Source organism: Plectropomus leopardus, chromosome 8 (assembly GCF_026936395.1).
Source record: "Plectropomus leopardus strain MGB_pleo_1.0 chromosome 8, ASM2693639v1, whole genome shotgun sequence".
NCBI lineage: Eukaryota > Metazoa > Chordata > Actinopteri > Perciformes > Serranidae > Plectropomus > Plectropomus leopardus.
The window spans coordinates 2,950,349-2,973,210 of NC_142183.1; the positions used below are offsets into that span (position 1 = coordinate 2,950,349).

The window sequence follows — 22,862 nt, forward strand, 5'->3', positions numbered from 1 at the left end:
AGGATCTGAATGAGTTTTATGAGAAACGTTACGATAATATAATACATTATACCGACCTCATAATCTTTATATAAATGTGTTGCATCATTCAAACTGCGAGAAACAATTCAGGAATTCATCAGTCATTTAAACATATTTTTCAGTGTTGCATCATGCACATCAGCTCATTTGATAATCACATACATCACCAAAAACATGTTAAATTGTCATTAAGCTGATTGGAGCCCATTAAATACAAGGTAGATTTTATTAGTCATTTTTTAAATGTCGCTTAAAAAAATGAAATTATAATGTGTTCTTAAATCCTGATGCATCTTTTGGAGTCAAAGGAAGATGACGTTAACAGTGATTAACTGCTACATTTTTTCAGCAACTTTTTGAAGAAAAACATTTTACGATTTTTTTTTCTCTCTTTAAACATTTTTGGTGATTTTTTAAAGTATATTTTTTTTGTATTATTATTTTTAAAATTCTTGTTAATTTTCTTTAAAGAATAAAAAAGCACCTTTCCTAGCAATATTGAAAGAAAAAAAGTTTAAAAAATGAAATTAAAATTTGTCCTTAAATCCTGCTGCATCTGTTGGAGTCAAATGAGGATGATAATAAGGTTTATCAGTGATTAAGAAATGATCTGAGTATTACCCAAAATATACATTATTTTATTTTTTCTAATTATTGTGTCACCATGGTAACATCTGCTGTGTGTAACTGGAGATGTTAACAGAGTGACTCATCTTCTCAATAGATGATCTCTGCTAACAGGCTGCTGGTGGAGAGTGCTGCCTTCAGGTGCTCCTGTAAATATCACCATCCCGGCTGTTTTAATAATTTCCTTTTTTTTAATCAGTTGATTTAAACAAAGATTTAACTGATTCAGTTTTTATTTTACAATGAGGGAAAATGTACGAATTATATCTGAAAGAGAACAACAGTTGTGATTAAAAGCTGTATTTTGTTCTGACAGCCCCTGAACGCACCATGAGCAGGAACTGATACCTGCTGCTCAGGTGAGTCAGACTGATGGTCAACAGATCAGGTATCAGTAGCTTTTTGTTTCTGTCATGAATGAGGAAGAAGAAGAAGGTCGAGTCCTTTTCTCACTTATTTTATGTCTTTATTCCATCAAATAACTTTTGCGTTTTTTATTAATCTGTTGGACTCGTGAAGTTTTGGTCCATTTCACACAGTTTGCTGTTATTTTTTGGTTTGTAGAGTCTGACTACAATTAAACTGATAACTTGATAAAAAAAAAAAAAAAAAAGAAGCTGTTTTTTCAGGCGAACGTCATATTCACGAGGCAATAGTTCTAGTTTCTTCCTAACAGACGCTGATTTTATACTGAACTTTAGATATTTTATGATTTTTCTGTTGAGTATTAAAAACAAAAACATAAAAGCTTTAAAGAGGTCCCGTCTCTTGAGAAAAACGTGCAGCAGTGCCCGGTGATTTAAGATGGTTTACTGCTTAATCGCTTTAAAAAACAAGTCGTATCTGTCTGTTTTCCTCCCTCTTACTGGTCATTTATATTTCTCTTTTTCTTTTTATATTGTACCATTTTATTTTTATAAATAGATAAACACTACTACCACTACTACAAATATTATTATTAATAATAATAATAATAATAATAATGTCATTTAAAAATAATAACAACAACAACAATAATAATAATAAAATAATTGTTTTGTATTGTAATATTACTGTGAAACAAATGGATAAATACTGCTACTACTACAACTAGTACTACAACTACTAGTACTAATTACTGCAACAAATAAAAATAAAAAAATAATAATACGAAAACAGCAGCAACAACAACAACAATAATAAACTTTCTTATTTTATTTCATTAAACTGTGTTGCTTTTATTATTTTATTATTTTAGTAAATTATATTAAAACTACAAAAAGAGGATAAAGTTTAATACATAACAGTTGAAACTGTTGCATCTTTATTATTAATTTACTGAAACCATGAGCACCAAAGTAAACTGGTTTATATTCACAGCTGAAACTCTCAGTCTAACTGCTCAACGACTCACAAAACTCAGGATTTGGTTAAAAAGTGCGGCACATTTCTGTCTTACTGTGATGTAATATCGAAAAATGTTCATATGCAGATGTTATTTATGATTTTACACATACTGACTCCAGATGAGTCCACGCTCCCACTTCTGCAGATTTCGGCTGAAAGCGTCTCCTGCTCAGAGCGGACCTGTCGCAGAGACGTCAGAGGGAGGATTTTAGAAAAGAAGCACATTCGTTTTCGCTCTGTCAGATTTATACAGCAAATTTCTAAACACACTGCAGCCATTCACAATTATCTATTATTTCTAGTATTTTCTGGATTATTTGGTTCATCTTTCAGTCCACAAACGGTCAGAAAATATAAAAAAATGTTCCTACGCCCCCAGCTGATGTCCTGACCGACAGCCCAAACCCAAATCAATTCAAATTAATGCTAAAATGTGACAAAGAAAAGCAGTAATTTGTCACATTAAGAAATTTTGAGCAAATTTGTGGCATTTTCACTTGAATTTTTATGTTGATTGACAAATTTAATCCAGTGGTTCCCAAATTTTTTAACCCAGCTAATGAACCCACACGTGTGATGCAGGAAGTTTGTGTCAAAGAGCGATTATGATGAATTTTAGCAGATTATTGTTTTGTTTACATTGTAATCAGACAGATGAGTTTTTCTAATTTATAGGAGCTTTTAATGGGCTTTTCTGAATTATGTCTTTTATTAACTGTTATTATTATTATTATTTTTTTAAACAATCAAACAGATTTTTTAATTGCTTTAACTGTATTTTTGTATTGATGGGATTTTCTGTATTATGCCTTTTGTAACATATATATGTATGTATGTATGTATGTATATGTATGTGTATATGTGTGTGTGTGTGTGTATATATATATATATACATATTCTTTTTATGTTTATTCAAATAACTAATCAATTAAGGAAAGTGCTTATGATTTGTGACCCTGCTAAATATGATAAAAAACGGGGAAAAAATGTCCAGAAAACTATATTTATATTAATGTTAATTATGTATTTACAATTTTGTTACAGAAACAAGGATACATATATATATATATATATAAAATTTTATTTATTGATTTTGAGGTCATCTTCTTTTCTTTTTTCTTTTTTTCTTATTGTCAGGTACTTTTCTTTTACATTTTGAATATTTTTTGCTAATATCTTTTTTCATTTCTTCTTAAGCAGCTCAGTGGTTTCCATGTTTCTGAATTAGCTCAGATTTCTTAATTTAAGAAGGTCTTAACTTTCCCCTGAACCTTTGGTGACCCCTCGTGGGAGTCGGGAACTTTCATATTGGGAACCAGTGGACTTTTGTCTTCAACAGTTGGTGAAATTTTTGGAAACCAGTGAGACACATTTAAGAAAACAGAAGAAACTCACGTTTGTCCTGCAAAGCCTCCAGCTGCCTCCGCAGCTCCGCGTTCTCGCGCTGCAGAGTCTCCGTGAGAGCGGCGAGCGCGGACACGTCCGTCAGGACACAACTGACAACGAGCCCAAACAACTTTAACAAACCGAAACAACAAACAACCGAAACAAACAGAGAGAGAGAGTGTGTGTGTGTGTGTGTGTGTGTGTGTGTGTGTGTGTGTGTGTGTGTGTGTGCGTGTGTGTGTGTGTGTGTGTGTGTGTTACTCACTGGTACTGCTTCAGTGCGTCCTCGGTGTCGTCCCAGAGCTTCAGTTTGTCCTCAGAGATGATGTTGGACATTCTCTCCCAGAAGTCTCTGTCCTCTGAAGCTCGGACACAGATGTCCATCGTCCTCTGGCTGCACTCAGACTCCGGCTCGCTGTGAGACAGCCGGGACACGCTCTGTCCCTGAGGCCGGACGGGACCAGAGCGCTCCGTGAACTCCGTACGAGGACGCTCCCAGGACAAACCGAGGACCCGCCTGCAGATCAGCGAGTCCAGGTCCAAAACCCTCTCCACCTGCTCCTTCACCTCTTTTTCAGACACCAGCCACACGTCCTTTAACCTTTTAGCATCAGCGACGGCAAAGTGTCTTCAGGACGCGGAGGACGGAAAGAAAGACAGGGTTTGACTGTGCAGTCGGTCTGCAGACAGGTTTCCGTCACAGATTTATGCAAAACTTTATTATGTCTGATATTTAAAAAACTGACTCACTTAATTTGCTTCTCGAGGAGTTCATTTTTCTGGACGGCGCGTTTGTATTCCTCAGACATCTGCTTCAGCTTCCTCTGACCGGAAGCGTCAGCAGCTCGATCCGTCACCTTTTTCTGCACGCTGTTTTTTTTAAACGTTTTTATTTATTTATTTATTTTTAACATCTTTTCCCTTATTTTTTGTCTTTATTTCAGGTAATTTTCTTGTAACCCATTCACTTTTTCCATGTTTCTGACAGTAATCATGCTAATTAGTTCAAGTCTCAGAGGTTTAAATACTTGTGAAAGGTGACGTCACCCCAGATTTCAAGGGGTTAAAACTTAAAAACTATGTGTCAGCTTTCAGGAGCAGAGCGTGTATTTACTGACAACTTCTATAAATTATCTATATCTATCTATCTATCTATACATACAAACATATATGTGTGTGTGAAAAAATATATATATATATAAATATATAATTATAAAAATTATATAAAATTATATAATATAAAAAATATTTTTTATATATATATATATATATATATATATATATATATATATATATATATTTGTCATATATATATATATATATATATATATATTTAATACTTTGGTTTGAAATCTTTTATGCGTTTATTTAGTTCGTCCTGCGTGTTTTTGGTCTTTGTTTTGTCTTTTTTGCTTTTCTCATGTCGTGTCGTGGTTGAATTTCTAAAAATGCTGCAGTCATGTATGAAGTATCTGAAAAAACACGTGAAAAGCACGTGTGTGTGTGCGTGTGTGTGCATGTGTGTGTGTGCGTGCATGTGTTTGTGTGTGTGCGTGCGTGTGCGCGCGCGCGCGCGCGTGTGTGTGTGTGTGTCAGAGAGAGTTAAAATCTGCACTACCTCCTTTTCTTCTTTGCGATGCTGAATTTGCGCTCTGTCACGTCTTCTTCTGACTTCAGCAGCGTCAGAACCTGCTGAGGTAAAAACATTCAGGGCGTCACATCACAACTTTTCTCTGTCAGAAGATCAAACAACAAACGTTTTTTCTCTTCACAGCGTAAACACGATCACTGCGTCTGTCCCCTGATGTCTGAGGCCGAGTCCACTTTAACGTCGCACCGGAGCCCTCTTCATCAAACAGACCGCAGCCCCGAGGCTTCAGTCAGAGCAGATTTTGGGGTGAATCTCGATATTCGTACAAACCTCAGTCTTTACGCCGCGAGTCGCATCGTAGTTTCTGTAGTTGGTGTAACTCTCCAGAATCAGGCTGTTAATTTTGGCTGTGGACGCCTCCAACGCCTTCTCCCTCCTCTCCGTCAGCATCTCCAGCTGGAAACAGCAGATATCAGTAACACGTGTGTGTGTGTGTGTGTGTGTGTGTGTGTGTGTGTGTGTGTGTGTGTTATTCTGACCCGTTTGTCCACAACTTTCACGTCTTGATCCCACTCCGTCTTGTCTTTTGAAAGTGTGACTTTGAATTCCTCCTCAAACATTTTCTGTCAACAACAGGAGAGCAGACTTTAGTAAGAAAGACAACAAAGGACAGCGTTTACACACATATTTAATCATACGTTTCCAGGACTTTTCCAGGACTTTGAGGCAATTTTTCAAGGCCATACATTCTTTAAAACAATCATAAATACTCCTTATCAGTAATTTTCCATCACCATATCAAAGATTTTTTCTACATGATGAAAAAAATGAATTCAGAGCAGAATTAAAACTGAATGTTGAATATAACTTAGGGACTGACTGTTATTTATGATTTATGATTATTTATATTTATGTACAAAACGGGGAGGCATGTCTCACAATTTCTTAAGCACCGGGGACTTATGTTTTCTATTCTGGGTTTAGGGGAGGAGCAACTTTATTTTATATTCTATTTTTTGTAATGTGGCAATTTTTCTTTCTTTAAGAATTTTTGGCAATTTTAATGAAAACATTTTTTGGGGGGGTTCTTACTTTTATTAGTGATTTTTGAAGAAAATAATTTGGCAATTTTTCCCTTTAAAGTTTTTTGCCTTTTTTAAAAAAATATTCTTACTTTTTTGTACATTTTAAAGAACTGTTTTCTTTTCTTTAAACAGTTGACATGACTTTTAAGAAAATATTCTGCCTTTTTTTATATTGACAATTCTTCTTTCTTTAAGAATTTTTGGCAATTTTTAATGAAAACAATTTTTCTTTTTTTCTTTTTTTTTTTTTTTACGATTTTGAAGAAAAAGATTTGGCTTTTTTTTCTCTTTTTTAGATTACACCATTTATCACAGCCAGAATCTATAAAAACAGAAATAACTACGAAAACAGAAATTCTTGTTGTACTTTTCAAATTTTCCGACTTTTCCGGAAGTTTTCCGTACCTCCATCTTGTCCAGCTCCTCCCTGTAGGTCTCCTCCAGGATCCTCCTCTGCTCCTTTATCATCTTCTCCATCAGCTCTCGCTCCTCCTTCTGCTCCCTCAACTCCTTCACGAAACGATCCTCCGTCTCCTTATACTTCTGATCACACAGCACAGGACGACATCTAATCAGTGGACACGACCTTCAGGAGACAACAGGACAGACGGGTCATTGATGGACGGACAGATTTACCTGCTGCAGGTCACGTACGAGTTTCTTCTTCTCCTCCATGACGGCGGCGTGGTGCTTCAGGACCTCCTGCTCGTCCGGAGTCGCCTCCTGAAGCCGAGTCGTCGACCACAACGAGTCGAACTCCTCCAGGAGCTGCTGACAGAAATCTGCACTTTTCTCCTGCCGCTCCAGTCTGGACCCGAAACCACCGACACCGAGACAAACAGGAGAGAAAAAACGAGCAAAACAATCAGGAGAAAAAAAAACAAGCAAAACAAACAGGAGAGAAAAAACAAACAAAACAAACAGGAGAGAAAAAACAAACAAAACAAACAGGAGAGAAGAAACAAACAAACAAAACAAACAGGAGGAAAAAACAAACAAAACAATCAGGAGAGAAAGAACAAGAAAAACAAACAGGAGAGAAAAAACAAGAAAAACAAACAGGAGAAAAGAAACAAACAAAACAAACGGGCGTGTAACTTTTTACACGAAAAAAGGGCAATGTCATGAATTTATGTGATACACTGAAAAAAATAAAAAATCACCTAATTCTTCGGGCGTCCTCCAGCTCCGTCCTCCGCAGCGCCTCTTTGGCGTCAGCTGCAGTTTGGATGTCGGTCAGTGATGTCATCAAGTCTCGCTGCAGGTTGATCATCCTCTGATGCGTTCAAATTAAAAAATTAATCAATAAATAAAAGTTTCTTCGCCAACATTTTCAAACTTCTCATTTATACACTGATTCATGAAATCACTGCAGGACACAAACGTATGGAAACAAGGAAACCTTTAACTCACCTGCTCCTCGTGACGCTCCTCACTGACCTCCTCATTTAACCCCTCAGTGACCTCCTCATTTAACCCCTCACTGACCTCCTCATTTAACCCCTCACTGACCTCCTCATTTAACCCCTCACTGACCTCCATACTGCCTTTAGTTCCACTTCCTGTGATGAAAACCTGGAGGTGTAAAATTTGCAGTTGTATTAAAACAAAAACTAAAATCAAGCAGGATAAAACACAAAAACTGTGACATCTGTAACTTATTAACTCATCTTTTCTACTTCTCATAAATAATGAACAGTCCCTAAACCTCACACACGACTCAGCAGATTTAAGCCGAAATATTGGACTGGAGACAGAAATCCCCCATAAATATAGAAATGACTCAATTCATTTAGCTGAGAAATGTTAAAGTTACAAACACGCTTACGTTAAAACACGTAAGCTTATTAAAAATGAATAAATAAATGTCATAAAATAAAATACAAATTTTTGGTTCGCACATGCTCAGGAGGTGCAGGGGAAGTTGTAGTGCTGCAATGACTACAGAAAATGATATAGACTAAAATATAGCATATGATATAAAATATGTTATATTATATTGTTATATAAAAAGAGGAGGAGTGGGGGGGGGGTAGAGGAAATAATAATAATAATAATAATAATAATAATAATATATACAAGATGTAAATAATTTGGAGTAGAATGATGAGTTCTTCGAGTAAAGATGAGTGCTAAAATCATTAAAACACACTTTGATTTTTAATAAAAACCACAAGTGTAAAAGCATAAAAAACTAAACCTTCGGGTCTGGTTTAGATTGAAGGAAACATCTTTGTTTCTGTTTAAAAGAAGCTTAAACATGCGAAAATAAAAAATGGATTTAAGCTAAATTTGAGCAAACATGCCGACTTACCCTCTTTTTGTTCTTCTCCTCTTGATTTTAGGAAAACTGAAGATTCAGACGCTTTTCGGAATCTAATTATTCAAAATTAAGAGATGCTGTTGTGTAAATGTTTGGATAGAAAAGGTTAAATGTCGTTTTTAGCAGCATGTCTCTGCGGCGGAGTGTTTGGTGAACGTTGCCATGGCGACGGAGGGCTGAGCGCTGCCTTCACGTGCACCTCGTAATTTATAAACATAAAAATCACGTGCTAAAAAAAGTTTTTATAAACTACAGCAAGGACAATTATAGGCTGTTGTCTTCTTAACAGAGTGTGCCAAATTATTATTAAAATTTTCTGCTTTTGTTTTTCCAAAACAGTCAATAAAACTATTGATTTTTTAAAAAGTATGGTATTTTATTAAAATCTGAATGTCATTGAACGCAACTTTTTTAATATTTCGATTTATTAAAGAATATATTTTGTATTAATATTCTATAGAGTAACTTAATAACAATAGTAATAAATAATAATTTTATTAAGGACACAGAAAAAGGTCCAAAGCATGTTTTTGGGTCTTTTTTTAAACATATTAAAGTTAATGACAATTAATATCTACATTTTAAATTCTATAATTTCATTATAATGTGGACGTTATTACAAACAACTTTTTTTTTTTAAAAAAAGGTCGATTTATAAAGATTATATTTTGTAATAATATTCTCCAGAGTAACTTAATAATATAATAATAATGGATGTATTAAGGACACAGAAAAAGGTCCATAGCTACAGGGAAACAGACGATAGTCTATGTACAAAAATAAAAACCATAAATCAGATTTGCAAACAAAAAACAAACAGTAAATACTCAACAATACATTAAAAAAAGTTCATGTTAAAAGACAAAAAATTCATGCAGCAGCGCTCACTTCAGTTATCAAACAAATGCAGTAAAAAGAATATTTCCTCTGAAGATCAGACTCAGTGTTTATTTCTGCATTTTGCTGCCACCTTGTGGCGAAACACGAAACTGTGACTTTATTATGTGTTTTATCTCAGTGTGGTTTTATGTTTCTGCATCACAATATCTTCTTAAAATCTGACCAGGTTATTTATCCAAGCCTGGTATATAATTTTATTATTGTTGCATCTTTAAACTAGATAAGATGCTTATTGCACTTTCTTTAATGCAGTCTGGTGGCAGTTTGAGCAGATTGTATAACAAACAAAAAGTTATTTCATTTCAAATGAAAAATGTAAAATCACCTTTTTTGTATTGACATTGAAAAAAAACATTATTTAGATACTGATTAAAAGGTTTTTCTGTAATAAGTGAGAATATTTATATATATAGATATTTATCAGTTTATCATACACATGTTTATTTTGTATATTTTAACTATTAAATATTTTACATATTTGAGAACTTTAGTTACTTTATACATACATATATACATATATATATATATATATATATATATATATATGTATGTATATCAATCACATAAAGTGACAGTTAAATGAGTGACTTTATTTGAGGAATTAAATAAATAAACAAAAGAAACTTCCTGCAGAAAAACAGACATTTATAGTCATTATTATTTACTAAGGACAAAAAAATCCACTTAATAATATTTTATAATCACGAATATATTTTAAAAAAGTCCCATTTCCCTTGACGTCTGACCTTTGACCCCTGACAGTCACCAGTTTCAGCCATTTCTTCGGCTCCTTTCAGACAAGAAGCAGGGCAGAGCCGAGCACGTGCAGCAGGTCCACGTTCAGGTAAACTCTGCAGAACGTGAGGAACAACCCGAGACACGAGAACCCGATCAGAACCCAGAGAACGTTAGCGCTGAAATACAGAGGAGCCAGCCTGCAGAGAGACAGACAATCAATCAGTCAATCAATCAATCAATCATTCAAATATACTTAAGGCTGCAATATAAATACAACATAATTATTTATGTATTTGAGGGTTACTTTTGTTTTTTTTTTTTTTTACACGTTTTTCTCATGTTTTTCTAATAATATTTTTTTTATTTTTCAATTTTTTTTTAAAATAATATAATTGTCTAAATCTATTAATTACTTTCAATTTGTGCGACATTTCTTGGCATTTGCTAACTGCCTTTCACCCCTGTTTTCAAAATAAAGCAATTTTTTTCAAAATACTCCTGAAAGGTGAAAGCAGTGCCAGAAAACTGATGTCTTTCTCGGTTTGAAAGGGTTAAGTAACATTTGGTTAATTATAAATCCCTAAAAGATAGACGCAAGAATATTTAACCTGATATAATAAAAGCAGGTCATTTTGTAGGAAAACTACAATTTTTTTTATTATAATAATAATCAAAATAATACAGTTTTATTCATAAAGCAACTTTCATATATGGAGTTCAGCTCAAAGCGCTTCACAGAGAGATAAAAATGTGTCGGCACAAAAAAAACCAACAAAATAAAGTATTCAGATTATACGAACACACAAAAAAAACTACACCGTTAATTTCAATATTTTACTTAAAAGTATCTGAAAATAAAACTGAAATCAAACCTGTGTCCCTGTGCTTGTGTTCTGCAGGATGCAATAAAAAAATAAAAATAAAAAATAAAAATTGTAATAACAGAAGGAGCTGTTGTCTCGTACCGTCCCTGAGCAGACCGCGAGTATCCATGAAAGTAACGGAGACGTGCGTATAAATACAGCAGCCCGCAGACCGAAGACACGCCTGCAACACAAACAACACGAGAGCTGAAACTGAGTCAGGAGAGTGTGTGTGTGTGTGTGTGTGTGTGTGTGTGTGTGTGTGTGTGTGTGTGTGTGTGAGTGTGTGTGTGTGTGTGTGTGTGTGTGAGTGTGTGTGCGTGCGTGCGTGCGTGCGTGCGTGTGTGTGATGATGACCTTGGCTGAAGAAGACTCCGGACGTCCAGAGGACGGTGATGAAGATGGGGAAGTACTCTGAAGAGTTGGCTCTGAGCGGACAGAAAGAGTTAACGTCTCACAGTTTTCAGGTATTTTAATATTTATGTATTTTAATTTTATGCTATAAATTCACACTTATAGTTATTTTTTCAATTGAAATTATATTTATTTCCATCATAAAAAAGAATGAATGAATATATAAACACGAACAAACCCTAACCAAAGTGCAAATTCATGATACTCAGTCTTTTCACATTAAAAAACTTTGTTTCTCATTTTTGTTTTGTTCTTTATTTCTGTTGTCTGTTACCTGACAAAAGACTATGGATGTAAATTAGCATCACATTTGTATCTTATACTGTTGTTTATTAATATACTGCGTCCCTTTAAAATAAATACATTTAAATTAAATTAAAATTGATGCAGCTCTTATACCTCTAATCTACCCAGTAGTATACCACGTATTAAAATACTTTTATGTATTTGTTAGTTATTAAAACAGAATAATATGATATTCTATAAATTAAAACACTGTGAAAGGAGACATTCTGCGTCACGAATACTTTTACTTTTAGTAGTACATTTAGCTGATAATCCTTACGTACTTTTACTGAAGTAACATAATATGTCTGACTTCTATTTGCAGTTGAGTAGTTTTTCCACTTTCTAATAATAATTAAAATAATAATAATTATTATCATTATAAAAGAATTTTAAAAAGAGATATTAAAAATTACATTTTTAAATAATTATAACAAATATGATCAGTTTAAGAAAAAAATGAAATTGATTAAATTGAGTTTCTATGACTTTTAAATATTAAAAACAGAAGCCCACTCGGTGGCATTTTTCCAACATATCAGATTCAAACTATTCAAACTTTATTTCAACACAAACATGAACAGAGAAAAGGAACGAGGGAGAAAATAAAGACTGAAAGATGAAACCTGTGAGATCTATGGACATACTGTCTTTGTCTTTGTTTTTTTTACACCGGGAGTCTCCAACCTTTTCAGCCCCCCTCCCCCAAAAAACAAAAAGTCTGGCTCAAAGTAGGTCAAATATTTGAGCATCATAACACACTTTAGGGATTAGAGACTAACTGGAACTAAGAGTTTAACAGAAAAAAACAATAATTAGTTTAAGTTTTTGTTTTTTAAAATCTGCTGCAGATTTTAATGAAATGTGGAAAATATAATTCCCAAAAAAGACTAACTGAGCTCTGAAGATCCTCTCAAACTCCGGCGGCCCGGCGATGGCTGGAGGAGACACCGAGTACTTCCTCCGGGCGTAGATCACCTGCAGAGAGAAATAAGCTACACGCACGCACGTTACGCACACACACACACACACACACACACACACACACACACACACACACACACACACACACACACACACACACACACACACAGAAACAGCATTAGTCCATTAACAAACATCAGGTTGTCACTGTGTGTAATAAATGGATTATAAATCATATTTTGAGTTCTTGTGCGTCAGACGTTGCTGATTAACCCTTTAACACCTGGATTGTCACCTTTTTCATGCTGCATTTAGACGCCTTTTAAACCACTGAAACCTGAAGAAAATTGGTTGAATTTCTTTCAAAAAATGGGAAAAAACATAATGACCAACCTAGAAAGAAATCTCCTGCAAACTGCAAAAAAAACATAAAAGGAAACAAAAAAATTATCTGTGGAAAGATTATTATATATTATCAAAAAAGGGAAAAAATAGCAAGAAAACTGTATTTATATTTTTTCTTAATTAGATACATTTTTAATTATCTTAAAGAAAAAGGGGAAAAATTGATTGTTTTTAGCACTTTTTTGAAGTAATTTCCTTTATTTTCTTAAGTATTTTCTTCCCCTTTTTGCTTATTTTCAGGTAATTTTTTTGTTATTTCATGCTATTTTGGGGGCCATATCTTTGCCCTCTTCCCATACTGTTGAAAGAAATTAAATTAAAAAATAAGACATGTACATCCTGTAGTGGGTGCTGGACCCAAGACAAACCAAAACGTGAAAAGATAGAGATGCGTACACCGGGGAGATCCCCTTACAGGATTTTATTCTGCAAAATAAGTGTCGTCACTTATTGCGTTGAAAGAAATTAAATTATTTTTGTCAGGTTTCAAAGGGTTAACTTTAAACTACAAACACCACAGTTTCATTCATGCAGCAGCTGTCTGCATGGATCAAAGTTCCCTCTGTGTTTGTAGTAAATGCAAAGCTGAGTCGTAAAAAAAAAAACCTCACTGCCATTAACAAAAAATAGATGCAAAGAAAATGAGACGGCGGACGGGCTGATTACGATAAGACCAAAAAATACCAAAATAACTACAAACGTAAAATAACTATTAAATATAAATAAGTTAAGTAAATCTATGAAATACTGCAAATAATTGTAACACTTTAGGCACCATATGAACACATTTGCAACATTATGTTGTGTATTATCACACAGAAAGGACAGTTTCCAGACTCCAGTCATTTTCTCCCAATTTAACCAGTTCACTCTCCTCTCATATTTCCCAGCATGCTCTCTTACCTTGCTCCAGGACACCCAGCACGGTGACGGCGCCGAGGCCGACCGCGTCCGCCGACATCTCTGCAGCGAGACACCTGAGCACTGAAACACTCACCGAGGACGCAGACAGGTAACACTGACGGAGACACACCTGCAGGGGGCGGGGCTAACACTGACAGGTAACCAGGTGAGAAAAACTCAACCACAAGCAAAAACATCAACAAGAAATAAGTGAAAACTTACCAGATAATTACCCGAAAATAAGCCAAAACATCAACAACACATTAATAAAAAAAATTAACAAGAAATTAGTCAATTTACAAGAGAATTAACTGAAAATATTCAAAATCATCGACATGAAATTCAAGAAAATTACCTGAAAAAAAGCAAAAACATCAACAAGAAATCAATACAGAAACGTTACAAGAAAATTAAGTGAAAATATTCAAGATCATCAACAAAGAAACTATTAAAGTTACAAGAAAATGTTTCTTTTTTTTAAATATCACATAATATTTTCAGGTTATTTTTTGGTCACCTTATTTTTGGTGTTTTGTGGGACATTTGTTGCTCATTCAGGTTTCTTTTCCAAATGATTTTGAAAGAAATCAAATTTGCTCCACTTTCTGAACGCAGCACAAGAAAACTGATTTTAACTTTTAATTGACTTTCTTTAATCAAAGAGGCAGAACCATTAAAAAAAATCATGATTTTGCTGATTTTTTTCTTTTGCCAAACATTTGTAACTTGTCACTTTTATACAACCAAAGTACCATCTCAGTGGTGACAGGTTGTATTACTCTTATTTTATTTTAATAGTTAAGTTTAATAGTTATAGCCCTGAAACTGTAGTTAACTTTTAATTTGCTTGGAAGCTTCTCAGAATAAAATAAAACTTGTTACAAGTTAAAAAGGAAAATAAAGACAGTGTTTAACTGTCCAATTAATTAACTCTAAATGCTATTAAATGCCAGTGAGCAACAGAAAAATAAAGTTTCCAATAACCAATGATGTATAAATATATACAAACCGAGAAAAGGAAATTACCGTCTTCTATATAAATCTATAATTAGTAACAGATTACAGTATTTACAGATTATGTAGAAACTAAAAAACTGCAAAATGAACACATTTTTTAATATGTAAAAAGAAATATTAATTATAAAAAATAACCAAAACTTTCTCAAGGAAAATAGACATTTTTTAGAAAATAAACAATATTTTCTCACAATCAACTTAGTGACTAAAAAAACACAATAATTAAATAAACTGCATTTCGTGTGTAAAATCCTGCAACAGTCTCTTTTAAAAAACTGAATTTAATGTTTAATTTTAATATGAAGTTGACAATATTAGAGACTGTCATTATTTTATAAAGGTAGCCCAATTCAGCAATAACTGTAATTTCTTTCATTAACTACTGCCCTGTCAACACACACACACACACACACACACACACACACACACACACAGAAAAAGACGTAAAACAAAGGTGTTTCTAAAGAACTATATTTACATAATACTCTTGTTTTACAGAGAACCATATCAAAAGTATAAAATACTTACAAAAAATCCGCTGCAATATATAAAAATAACATCTATCTTCTCCAGATCATTAGGAAAGGCATACATACAAAAAATATATTTATAGACATTTACACAGTTAAACCCCGAAAAACCGCGGGAGGCCGTGCGACGCTGGAAGCTGAAGATTCGGCAGGAGATCGATCGGCAGCGATTTGGATGAAGACGTGAAACCAGCCCCAAGCGATCGTTTAGCAATAATAACATTACAAATAAAATACACAAAAAACGTTTCTTTGAAGAAAAGAACAGTACAGTAGATCGAACGAGCGGGTCACAGTTCCACCTTAAAAACAAGAAAACAGGACGACCGGGTCACAGTCCGCCTTAAACAGGCTGGAGACATCAGACGACGAATCGAACGGCGAATTCGGACGCGAATCGAACGCGAATCGAACATCCAACATATTTATATAATGAGAACCATAAGGACACAACTCTAAACGTCACGTACGTATTCAACGTTAAATTCATCGTCCGATCAGGTTTAGCTTTAAAACTTTAATGTTTGAGGCTTTTTAACCAACAAGGCCACATTTTGAATTTGGGAAACATCAGGAGCTAAAATGCTGCGTTTAAAAAAAACAAAAACAAACAAACAAAAAAAACCACTTAAAAAAAGTCAGAACTTAACGTAGGATTTTTTTTAAATCACTGAAACGCTGTGAGAAAAATTTTCATATTCTGTAAGACACACAATTTTAATATGGAGAATTTTTAATAAAACGGCTGCACACTGAAAATTAATGCCAATAATTGATATTAATGCTCGAAGGAAATCAGGAGACGGTTCTGCCTGCAGCTCAGAGGAGTTAAATGCTTATTTTTTTAGGCTAGAGCTGCAACAATTATTCAATTTATCGACTGAAAACTAATTTGAAAAGCTATTTTGATCATTTATTTTCTCAAACTAAAATGCCAAAAATTTAATATTTTAGTTCTCAAATGTTTTGATTTTGCTGATTTCCAAATGGCACATTTAGGAGTTCATTAATTTTTTTTTTTTTAAATGTTTGGAGAAAACAAAAAAGTCACTTTAGGCTCCAGGATATTCTATCAGGCTTTTCTCACCGTTTTCTAACGTTTTATAAACCAAACAATCGATCGAGAAAATGATCTATGAATGATTCGGTAAGGAACGTCATCGTTAGCTGCAGAAAAAAGGTTTCAAAAGTCTTTGTTTAATGAGGAAAACTTCCCGATCAGCTCATTTTTGTGATTTTCAGGTCGGAAAACTGAAATTTAAAGCTGGATAAGTTTCACAAAACTAAACTTTAACGTGTTCGATGAATTGAATTGAAATGACGTTGAGCGGAGTCGTCCCACAGACTCGGAGTCAGAGCGTGGACACCTGGAGACAGGTGGACTCTGGTCTGTGGACTCAGTGCAGCAGGAGGAAGTGCAGCTCCGACGACATTTACATGTTAAACAAAAAGTCTGAATGGGATCTACAGCGTCTTTGTGTCTCTGCTGGTCGGCGTTCTCCTTAAATATCTTTATTTTCTTCACCCGAGCTCTTAAACATCAGAGCTTTTAAAGATGAACATTTGACTGTTTTTGCAAATTTTACTTCCACTATGAGGATGAATTAATCTGACCTGTTGAGTGTTATTCAGTCTGGTGATTTTGAAATTATTTAAATAAGGATTTTCTGGATATATAAAAATGAGCAACACACACTGTGTGACTCACCGGGCTCACTGTTGAAATTTGGATTTTTTTTTGATGCAAACGAAAAAAAAAGCGACTTAAACTCAGAAAATTCAGCCGATCCATTCAGGGACGTCCACTTTACATGACTGCGTGTCAAACAAAACGTGCCGTGTTGTGTTTGATGTTTAAATAGTAACGCATTGTTTCCAGATATTTCCCTACGGTATGAAAATCTACTTGTTTGAATTTTGGCTCAGACATCACGTCCGCTTTTAATTTCATCACAGTAACATGTTGTGGTAAACAAATACCACAGTAATATAAAACTAAAGAGGAAACATGACGTGATGGATTCTCTCCGTGCAAGTTGATTTTCATACTGAAGTGAACTAAAAACACTCAAATCTTAAAGGCAAAGTCCTGTATTTTTCAGCACGGACCCTGTTTTTCCATGTTTTTGTCATAGTTTACCAGCAAAATCACCCAGAAATGTTGAGTAGCCTAAAGTTTGATGTTATTAATGTCCAGTACGGGTCCCCAGAATTAAGCAACTTCTGGATGCCGACTTGCATATGTTTGGCAATTTGCATAATTTACCTAATTTGCATGACCGTATATATTGACAATATCTTGTGGTTTTGGGGGTTATTGAGGATGCATAAATTGACAGAGTGGTTACGTTGCAGCCCGTTTTGCAGCTGCCAGCAGCAGATCTCTCTCTAAATACCGAACAAATTTCAAAAGTTGATGTTGCCATAATGTTCGTTTTTGCATGGCATGAAAAATCGACATAAATACCTATTTATTTTAAATTTTATCTGCTTGTATGTGTATCACTGAGACCATTTTAAACTTTTCACATGATATGCTTTGCTGTATTTTTTTACCATATATTTTTATGTTTTTAGGGCGTGTCTGATCTGTATTTTGTGTCTTGTATGTATCTTATGGTGAAATTAAAGACAGATTTCCATATTTGTGGGCAATAAAATTTTCGTAATACAAAAAAAAAAAAAAAACATGGGAAAAGAGGATCCATGTTGGAAAATACACCTTTAAAAACACAAGTGTGTTTTGGAAGACGGCCACAGTAATGAAGTATCTGTGATGTGCAGTAAACATAAATAAACATGAAAAAACAGCAGCATGGTCCTTTAAAATGACTCGATCACGTAATGCTAATGCGTGTTAATTTTTTTGTAGAATTATTTTTCTTTTAAAGTGGAAAGCTGCAAATTTCCCCCCCTTGTTTTAGAAGGTGGCGGTATTGTTGGAGCCGCTGCTGCAAAAACAGTCGGATCGTTTTCCCTTCAAGCCAAAAACAGGACGCACGGCATTTCGTTACTGAGATTCTCTTTGGTAACTGATGAAAGCTACCGGAGAAAACAAAAGCTTTACCGTCTTTGTGTTTTGGTCGTGCAACGGTTGACGCACTTCCTTTGTGCTGTAAAATATTGCCCCCGCTTTCCCGGGAGATCGTACGCGGTGGCAGACAGAGTTGCACAGTGAGAGCGAAGCTTTTCGGGAAAGCAGTCTAAACGCGGATCATTACCGATTTTGCTTCACAATGACGAGTCAAAGAAAAAAGTGTCTAATTCCACTTTAAGAGTGATTTAACTTCATCTCCGCTGAACTGTGAGCGAGTCAATCCGTCGAGGTTTTTGAGACTGTGACCGAGTGACGCTGCTGGTCTGTAGGTGGCGCTGTGGGGCGGGTACAGTGGTTTAGCACTGAGCCAAAGCTTCAGTAGTCTTAAGGCGACTCCTCCTCCCTTCAGTCTCCAGTCATCAATACACACTGCAGTGTGCAACACGGTTATATTTACACACACTCGTCATCGGCACACTCGACATCGGTCTGCGGCTCGTTTGCAGATTTACACACGAGGTAGAAACAGGATATCAGTCAGAAAATAAAATGAAATGTTTTTAACACTTTTTGCTGGTGAATAAATTCTGAAGTTGCGATTTGGTTCAGTGATACAACAATTCATCATAAATGTTACTGTAATGTTTATACCGATATAACCATCTTAGTAATTGTTACAATTTTGTTGCAGCAGGGTCAATCAAAGGGTTAAATTCACTTCTAGACCCTGATGTTTCATCAATGAACTTCCTGTTTCCTGGATTTCCTGTGAGACGAATTTTCCAGAAAAGCGTGGAAAATTGAAAAAGGCTTTAGACGTACTGTTCTACCGGGTGTGTAACTCTGCAGAGAGCATTTCACCGTTACATTGACAGATTTTTGAATGAGACCTGGTGTTCATCAGGGCTCCAGCGGTGACTGGACTGGTTTTACTGGTTACCAGTGAGTCAGTTGTTGGATTTTAAACCTGCTGACTGTCTGCTGAACCAAAGTGTCTCTGAGATTCAGGACCAGGACTTTGCACACTGACTGCTGTGGGAATTAAACTACCAAACTTCCACGTTTTTCGTCATTGCATTGCAATGGATTTGGCAGCTGGCTCATGTATCAGGGATTTATTTTATCCTGATGCGGTGAGACGCCGTCTCATCGGATCAGGACAGCAGACAGCTCAGATCGGCGTCTGGAAAAACTTTACCAGCGACCTTCATGACTTCACCGGATGTTTCAGCTCAAACGCAGAGTGGGGTGGTCTCATCGTTAGCTGCGTGGCTAATGCTAACACGCCGACCTCCTGTCTGGATCTTTTTCGACACGTCACAACAGGAAGTCTTGGTGACTCCGGTGCAGCGTCGCAGCTCAGCAGGTGCTCCAGGTGCACACAGGTGTTTCTGACTAGCGGTGGTTGGCGAGAAGTTCGTCCAGGTCGGCCATCCATTCCTGGGTGCTCTGACCCTTCAGCAGCGAGTCCACCAGCTCGCTCTCCCCGGCGAAACTCCCCGACGCCACGTTGTATCCAAACGACACCTGCTGCTGCTGCTGATTGGCAGTCCTGCTCACCTGGTAACCTTGGTTACACTGTAGTCCCTGGCGGCTGTTGCCCTGCGGCTGTCCGAACGCCGCCAGGTCTGAGAGGACAGCCTGGTTCTGATTGGCCTGTTGCTGTTGAGTCTGCTGCTGATTGGCCATCGGCTGGCCGAGGCTTTGAGGGTTTGGCGGCGCCCTCTGTTGGGCGGCCGCCATGTTTGTCTGCATCATCTGCTGCCCGGGATTCAGGCCTCCCATCGGACGCCCGCCGGGGTTTGCACCAAAGGGTGCAGCGCCAGGCGGCATCTTGGGAATGCGAGACTGCTGCTGGATGTGGAAGGTGTTGGGGGGGTTGTTGAAGGCGTTGGGCGGGAGGCCGGCGTTGTTGGAGGGCGGCTGGTTGGCTAGCTGCTGCTGCCAGGCGGCGCTCTGGGTGCCCTGCATGCCGCCGGGCATGTTACCAGGCAGGTTGGCGCCCATACTGTTCTGCATGGAGCCCGGCATGCGGGCGGCGGCCAGCTGCTGCTGCTGCTTCAACATGGCGGCGTTGGGCTGCGCCTTCAGATGCTGCTGCTGAGCCAGCAGGTTCTGCCTGTAGGAGGCGCTCATGGGGCCCAGCGCCTGGCGCTGCAGGCCGGGCTGCTGTGGCGGGTGGGACGGGTGAGCCGGGTGGTTGGGGTGAAGGTTCATGTTGTTGTAGAGCACCTGCTGCACGTCCACGCCGGCCCCGCCTCCTCCGCCCCCGCAGGACGACAGGCTGATGTCACTCTGACTCCCCGCTGAGGGCGGAGCTACGCCACCTGCCGGCCCGCCGCCAGGACCCATGCTCATACCCATCATGCCTTGGTTCTGAGAGAACATACGCTGGGCGCCGGGGGAGGGGCCTCCCATGGAACCGACGCCGCCCATCGACTGAGAGGAAGCTGTGGAGGAAAAAAAGGACAAATATTTGTAAAAAGTATCACAAAATATGACATTTATTATGCCGCTTTAATATTTTCATTAGCTATAAGTCTGGCACTTTATTCTCTTCTTAACCCTTTGACACTTGAGCAAATCGGCTTGATTACTTTCAAAAATGAAAATAAACTTAACAAGAAATGACCCAAAAAATAGCAAGAAATTAGTAAAAAGATTACAAGAAAATAAGCACAAAAAAGAAAAGAAAAAAAGAAATGACCTCAAGAAAATTGAGAAAAATAAATAAATCTATTTGTGTAAAAGTCACAAATAAATAGAAAATATAAAGAAAGAGAGAAAAAAAGAAAGAAAATAATGAATAAATGAATGAATGAATGAATGAAACATCAAAACAGCTGTGGATGAATTTTCTGTTGATCAACAATTCAATAAATCGTTTAAGCTCTGAAAAGAAACATGAACGGAAATCAAATTTCTCAGTGCCACATTAAGAGCTTTGTAAACACAGCTTTCAAACAAAAGCCATAAAGTTATTAATTATCCAGCAGCAGTCAGAGCTGTAAACAATTATTTTACCACCACATCATCATTAAACACAAACGGCACTTTAAGGCTTAATGCTGCAGCGTCGGGACGTTCGAGCACAAACAGACTGAACAGTTTGTCCAAACTGTACAGCTGCCGTTATTTTCCATTCAAATCAGCGGCGAGCATCATTTACAAACACAGACAGAGAAATGTTTGTCCTAAACGTCACAAAAACAACCTCCTGCTCCAGCAGCGTGTATGAAACCGATGTGACCTGATAAAACTGAGTCTACATAAACAGCACAGGCTCATTCTGAGCTTAAATAAACTTTATTTTAATGAACAACAGCACTTTTTGTGACCGACTGACTGTCGCTTCACACTCCTCTAACCTTTAAGGACTGGTGCATTTCATTCTTCATTTTTTGATTATTTTGGCTGTGCATATGGCATTACTTTTTGCAAGATTGTATATTTTTGTTTAATCAGTGAATTTCCAGCTCAGCTTCTACAATAAGTCTAAAACACACTGTGGAAACTAAATAGTTACATTCAGACTGTTAAGGTCAAAAATACTTTGTCTGTAGTATAATGAAAATACTTTGTTTTTGTCCATCTAAAAACATAGTGGCATCATGACAAAAACCTGGCATTTAAAAGGTTAAAATTCTGAAAATTAATGAATATTTGATATTTGTGATTAAGAATGATGTTGGTTTAAAAAATGACTCAATGAAAGAAGAAAATAATAAATAATACTTCTTTAAAGCTCAATTTTGAAAAGTGCGTTTTGTGGGCAGTGATACATGTGTAACATTAAAGTGGGCCCTAAGGGTTAATAAAAATGTACCCAGCTACAATGCAACCAGAAAAAAAAAAAAGGTTGCGCTCACATTTTTTTCTTCTGTGAGCGAAGCAAAGAAAATAGTTTCACTCGCTTAAACACAAATAAATAAAATGTGAGAATTTTAAAACCTGAACGTAAAACAATCAATCGTATCTGTTTAGTTTTATTTCTAGGAGAGAATCAATTTGTTGTTTCAGATTTTATTTATTTGTAATACAACTGTTTTCCTGCTTTAGAGCAGACGAATGTCCGCACAGGTCTCCACCTGCTACAGTTTACTGAATTCTTTATATTTATTTATATATTTTATATTTAAATATTTCTATTATTATATTATATTATTTTATAATTATTCATTTATTATAGTTGTTACTGAAATGTATAGATATGACATGTCCGCGCTGATCGAGATGTCGGACATGTCCGTATGCGGTAGCGTACTGCTGGACATGTCCGTGCGCTGGAGCGGGATGTTGGATATGTCCACACTGGGGACTGTGGGACATGTCCAAACTGAGCGAGATGTTGGACATGTTCGCTCTGGAGACAGTCTGACATGTCCGCTTGCTGGAGCGGGATGTCGGATATGTCGGGGTTGGGGACT

At 36.4% G+C, this 22,862-nt stretch overlaps 3 protein-coding genes across 6 annotated transcripts in view; all 3 read right to left on the reverse strand.

Moving 5' to 3' along the window:
- Nucleotides 1–1,830: 1,830 nt before the first annotated feature.
- On the reverse strand, nucleotides 1,831–8,671 carry LOC121964800 (dynein regulatory complex protein 1-like). Of its 4 annotated transcripts, none has more exons than XM_088080737.1 (13): nucleotides 8,411–8,671; nucleotides 7,609–7,671; nucleotides 7,510–7,560; nucleotides 7,260–7,372; nucleotides 6,733–6,904; nucleotides 6,502–6,639; nucleotides 5,551–5,634; nucleotides 5,342–5,467; nucleotides 5,039–5,112; nucleotides 4,171–4,290; nucleotides 3,686–4,048; nucleotides 3,430–3,530; nucleotides 1,831–2,214 (listed from the first exon to the last, which is right to left on the reverse strand). In XM_088080737.1, exons 2-13 carry the CDS (start codon nucleotides 7,636–7,638, stop codon nucleotides 2,204–2,206), a joined length of 1,383 nt encoding a protein of 460 aa, XP_087936863.1. In that variant the 5' UTR covers nucleotides 7,639–7,671; nucleotides 8,411–8,671; the 3' UTR covers nucleotides 1,831–2,203. The 4 variants fall into 4 exon arrangements, with proteins under 4 accessions (XP_087936863.1, XP_087936864.1, XP_087936861.1 ...); XM_088080738.1 differs by having other exon boundaries at nucleotides 7,510–7,536; nucleotides 7,585–7,671; XM_088080735.1 differs by having other exon boundaries at nucleotides 7,510–7,671; nucleotides 8,411–8,670.
- Nucleotides 8,672–9,340: 669 nt separating this feature from the next.
- ltc4s (leukotriene C4 synthase) lies at nucleotides 9,341–14,922 on the reverse strand. The gene is made up of 5 exons (XM_088080740.1): nucleotides 13,852–14,922; nucleotides 12,515–12,614; nucleotides 11,278–11,348; nucleotides 11,023–11,104; nucleotides 9,341–10,254 (listed from the first exon to the last, which is right to left on the reverse strand). Exons 1-5 carry the CDS (start codon nucleotides 13,907–13,909, stop codon nucleotides 10,113–10,115), a joined length of 453 nt encoding a protein of 150 aa, XP_087936866.1. The 5' UTR covers nucleotides 13,910–14,922; the 3' UTR covers nucleotides 9,341–10,112.
- Nucleotides 14,923–15,323: 401 nt separating this feature from the next.
- Nucleotides 15,324–22,862, reverse strand: part of maml1 (mastermind-like transcriptional coactivator 1) — a 34,512-nt gene continuing 26,973 nt past the window's right edge. Inside the window, 1 exon segment of the mRNA XM_088080739.1 lies at nucleotides 15,324–20,885. Coding sequence (XP_087936865.1) covers nucleotides 19,831–20,885 — 1,055 coding nt within the window. The 3' untranslated portion in view covers nucleotides 15,324–19,830.

Excerpts from the sequence above, each read along its gene's own strand:
- LOC121964800 (XM_088080735.1), bottom strand. The coding sequence starts at position 7,638 with ATGGAGGTCAGTGAGGGGTTAAATGAGGAGGTCAGTGAGGGGTTAAAT. Across the intron at positions 6,905-7,259 it reads GAGGACGCCCGAAGAATTAG|ACTGGAGCGGCAGGAGAAAA; the intron begins GTGATTTTTTAT and ends TTTCGGGTCCAG. Across the intron at positions 5,113-5,341 it reads CTCGCGGCGTAAAGACTGAG|CAGGTTCTGACGCTGCTGAA; the intron begins GTTTGTACGAAT and ends TTTTTACCTCAG.
- ltc4s (XM_088080740.1), bottom strand. The coding sequence starts at position 13,909 with ATGTCGGCGGACGCGGTCGGCCTCGGCGCCGTCACCGTGCTGGGTGTC. Across the intron at positions 12,615-13,851 it reads GCTGGGTGTCCTGGAGCAAG|CTTATTTCTCTCTGCAGGTG; the intron begins GTAAGAGAGCAT and ends GCGTGCGTGTAG. Across the intron at positions 10,255-11,022 it reads TCGCGGTCTGCTCAGGGACG|GCTGGCTCCTCTGTATTTCA; the intron begins GTACGAGACAAC and ends GTCTCTCTGCAG.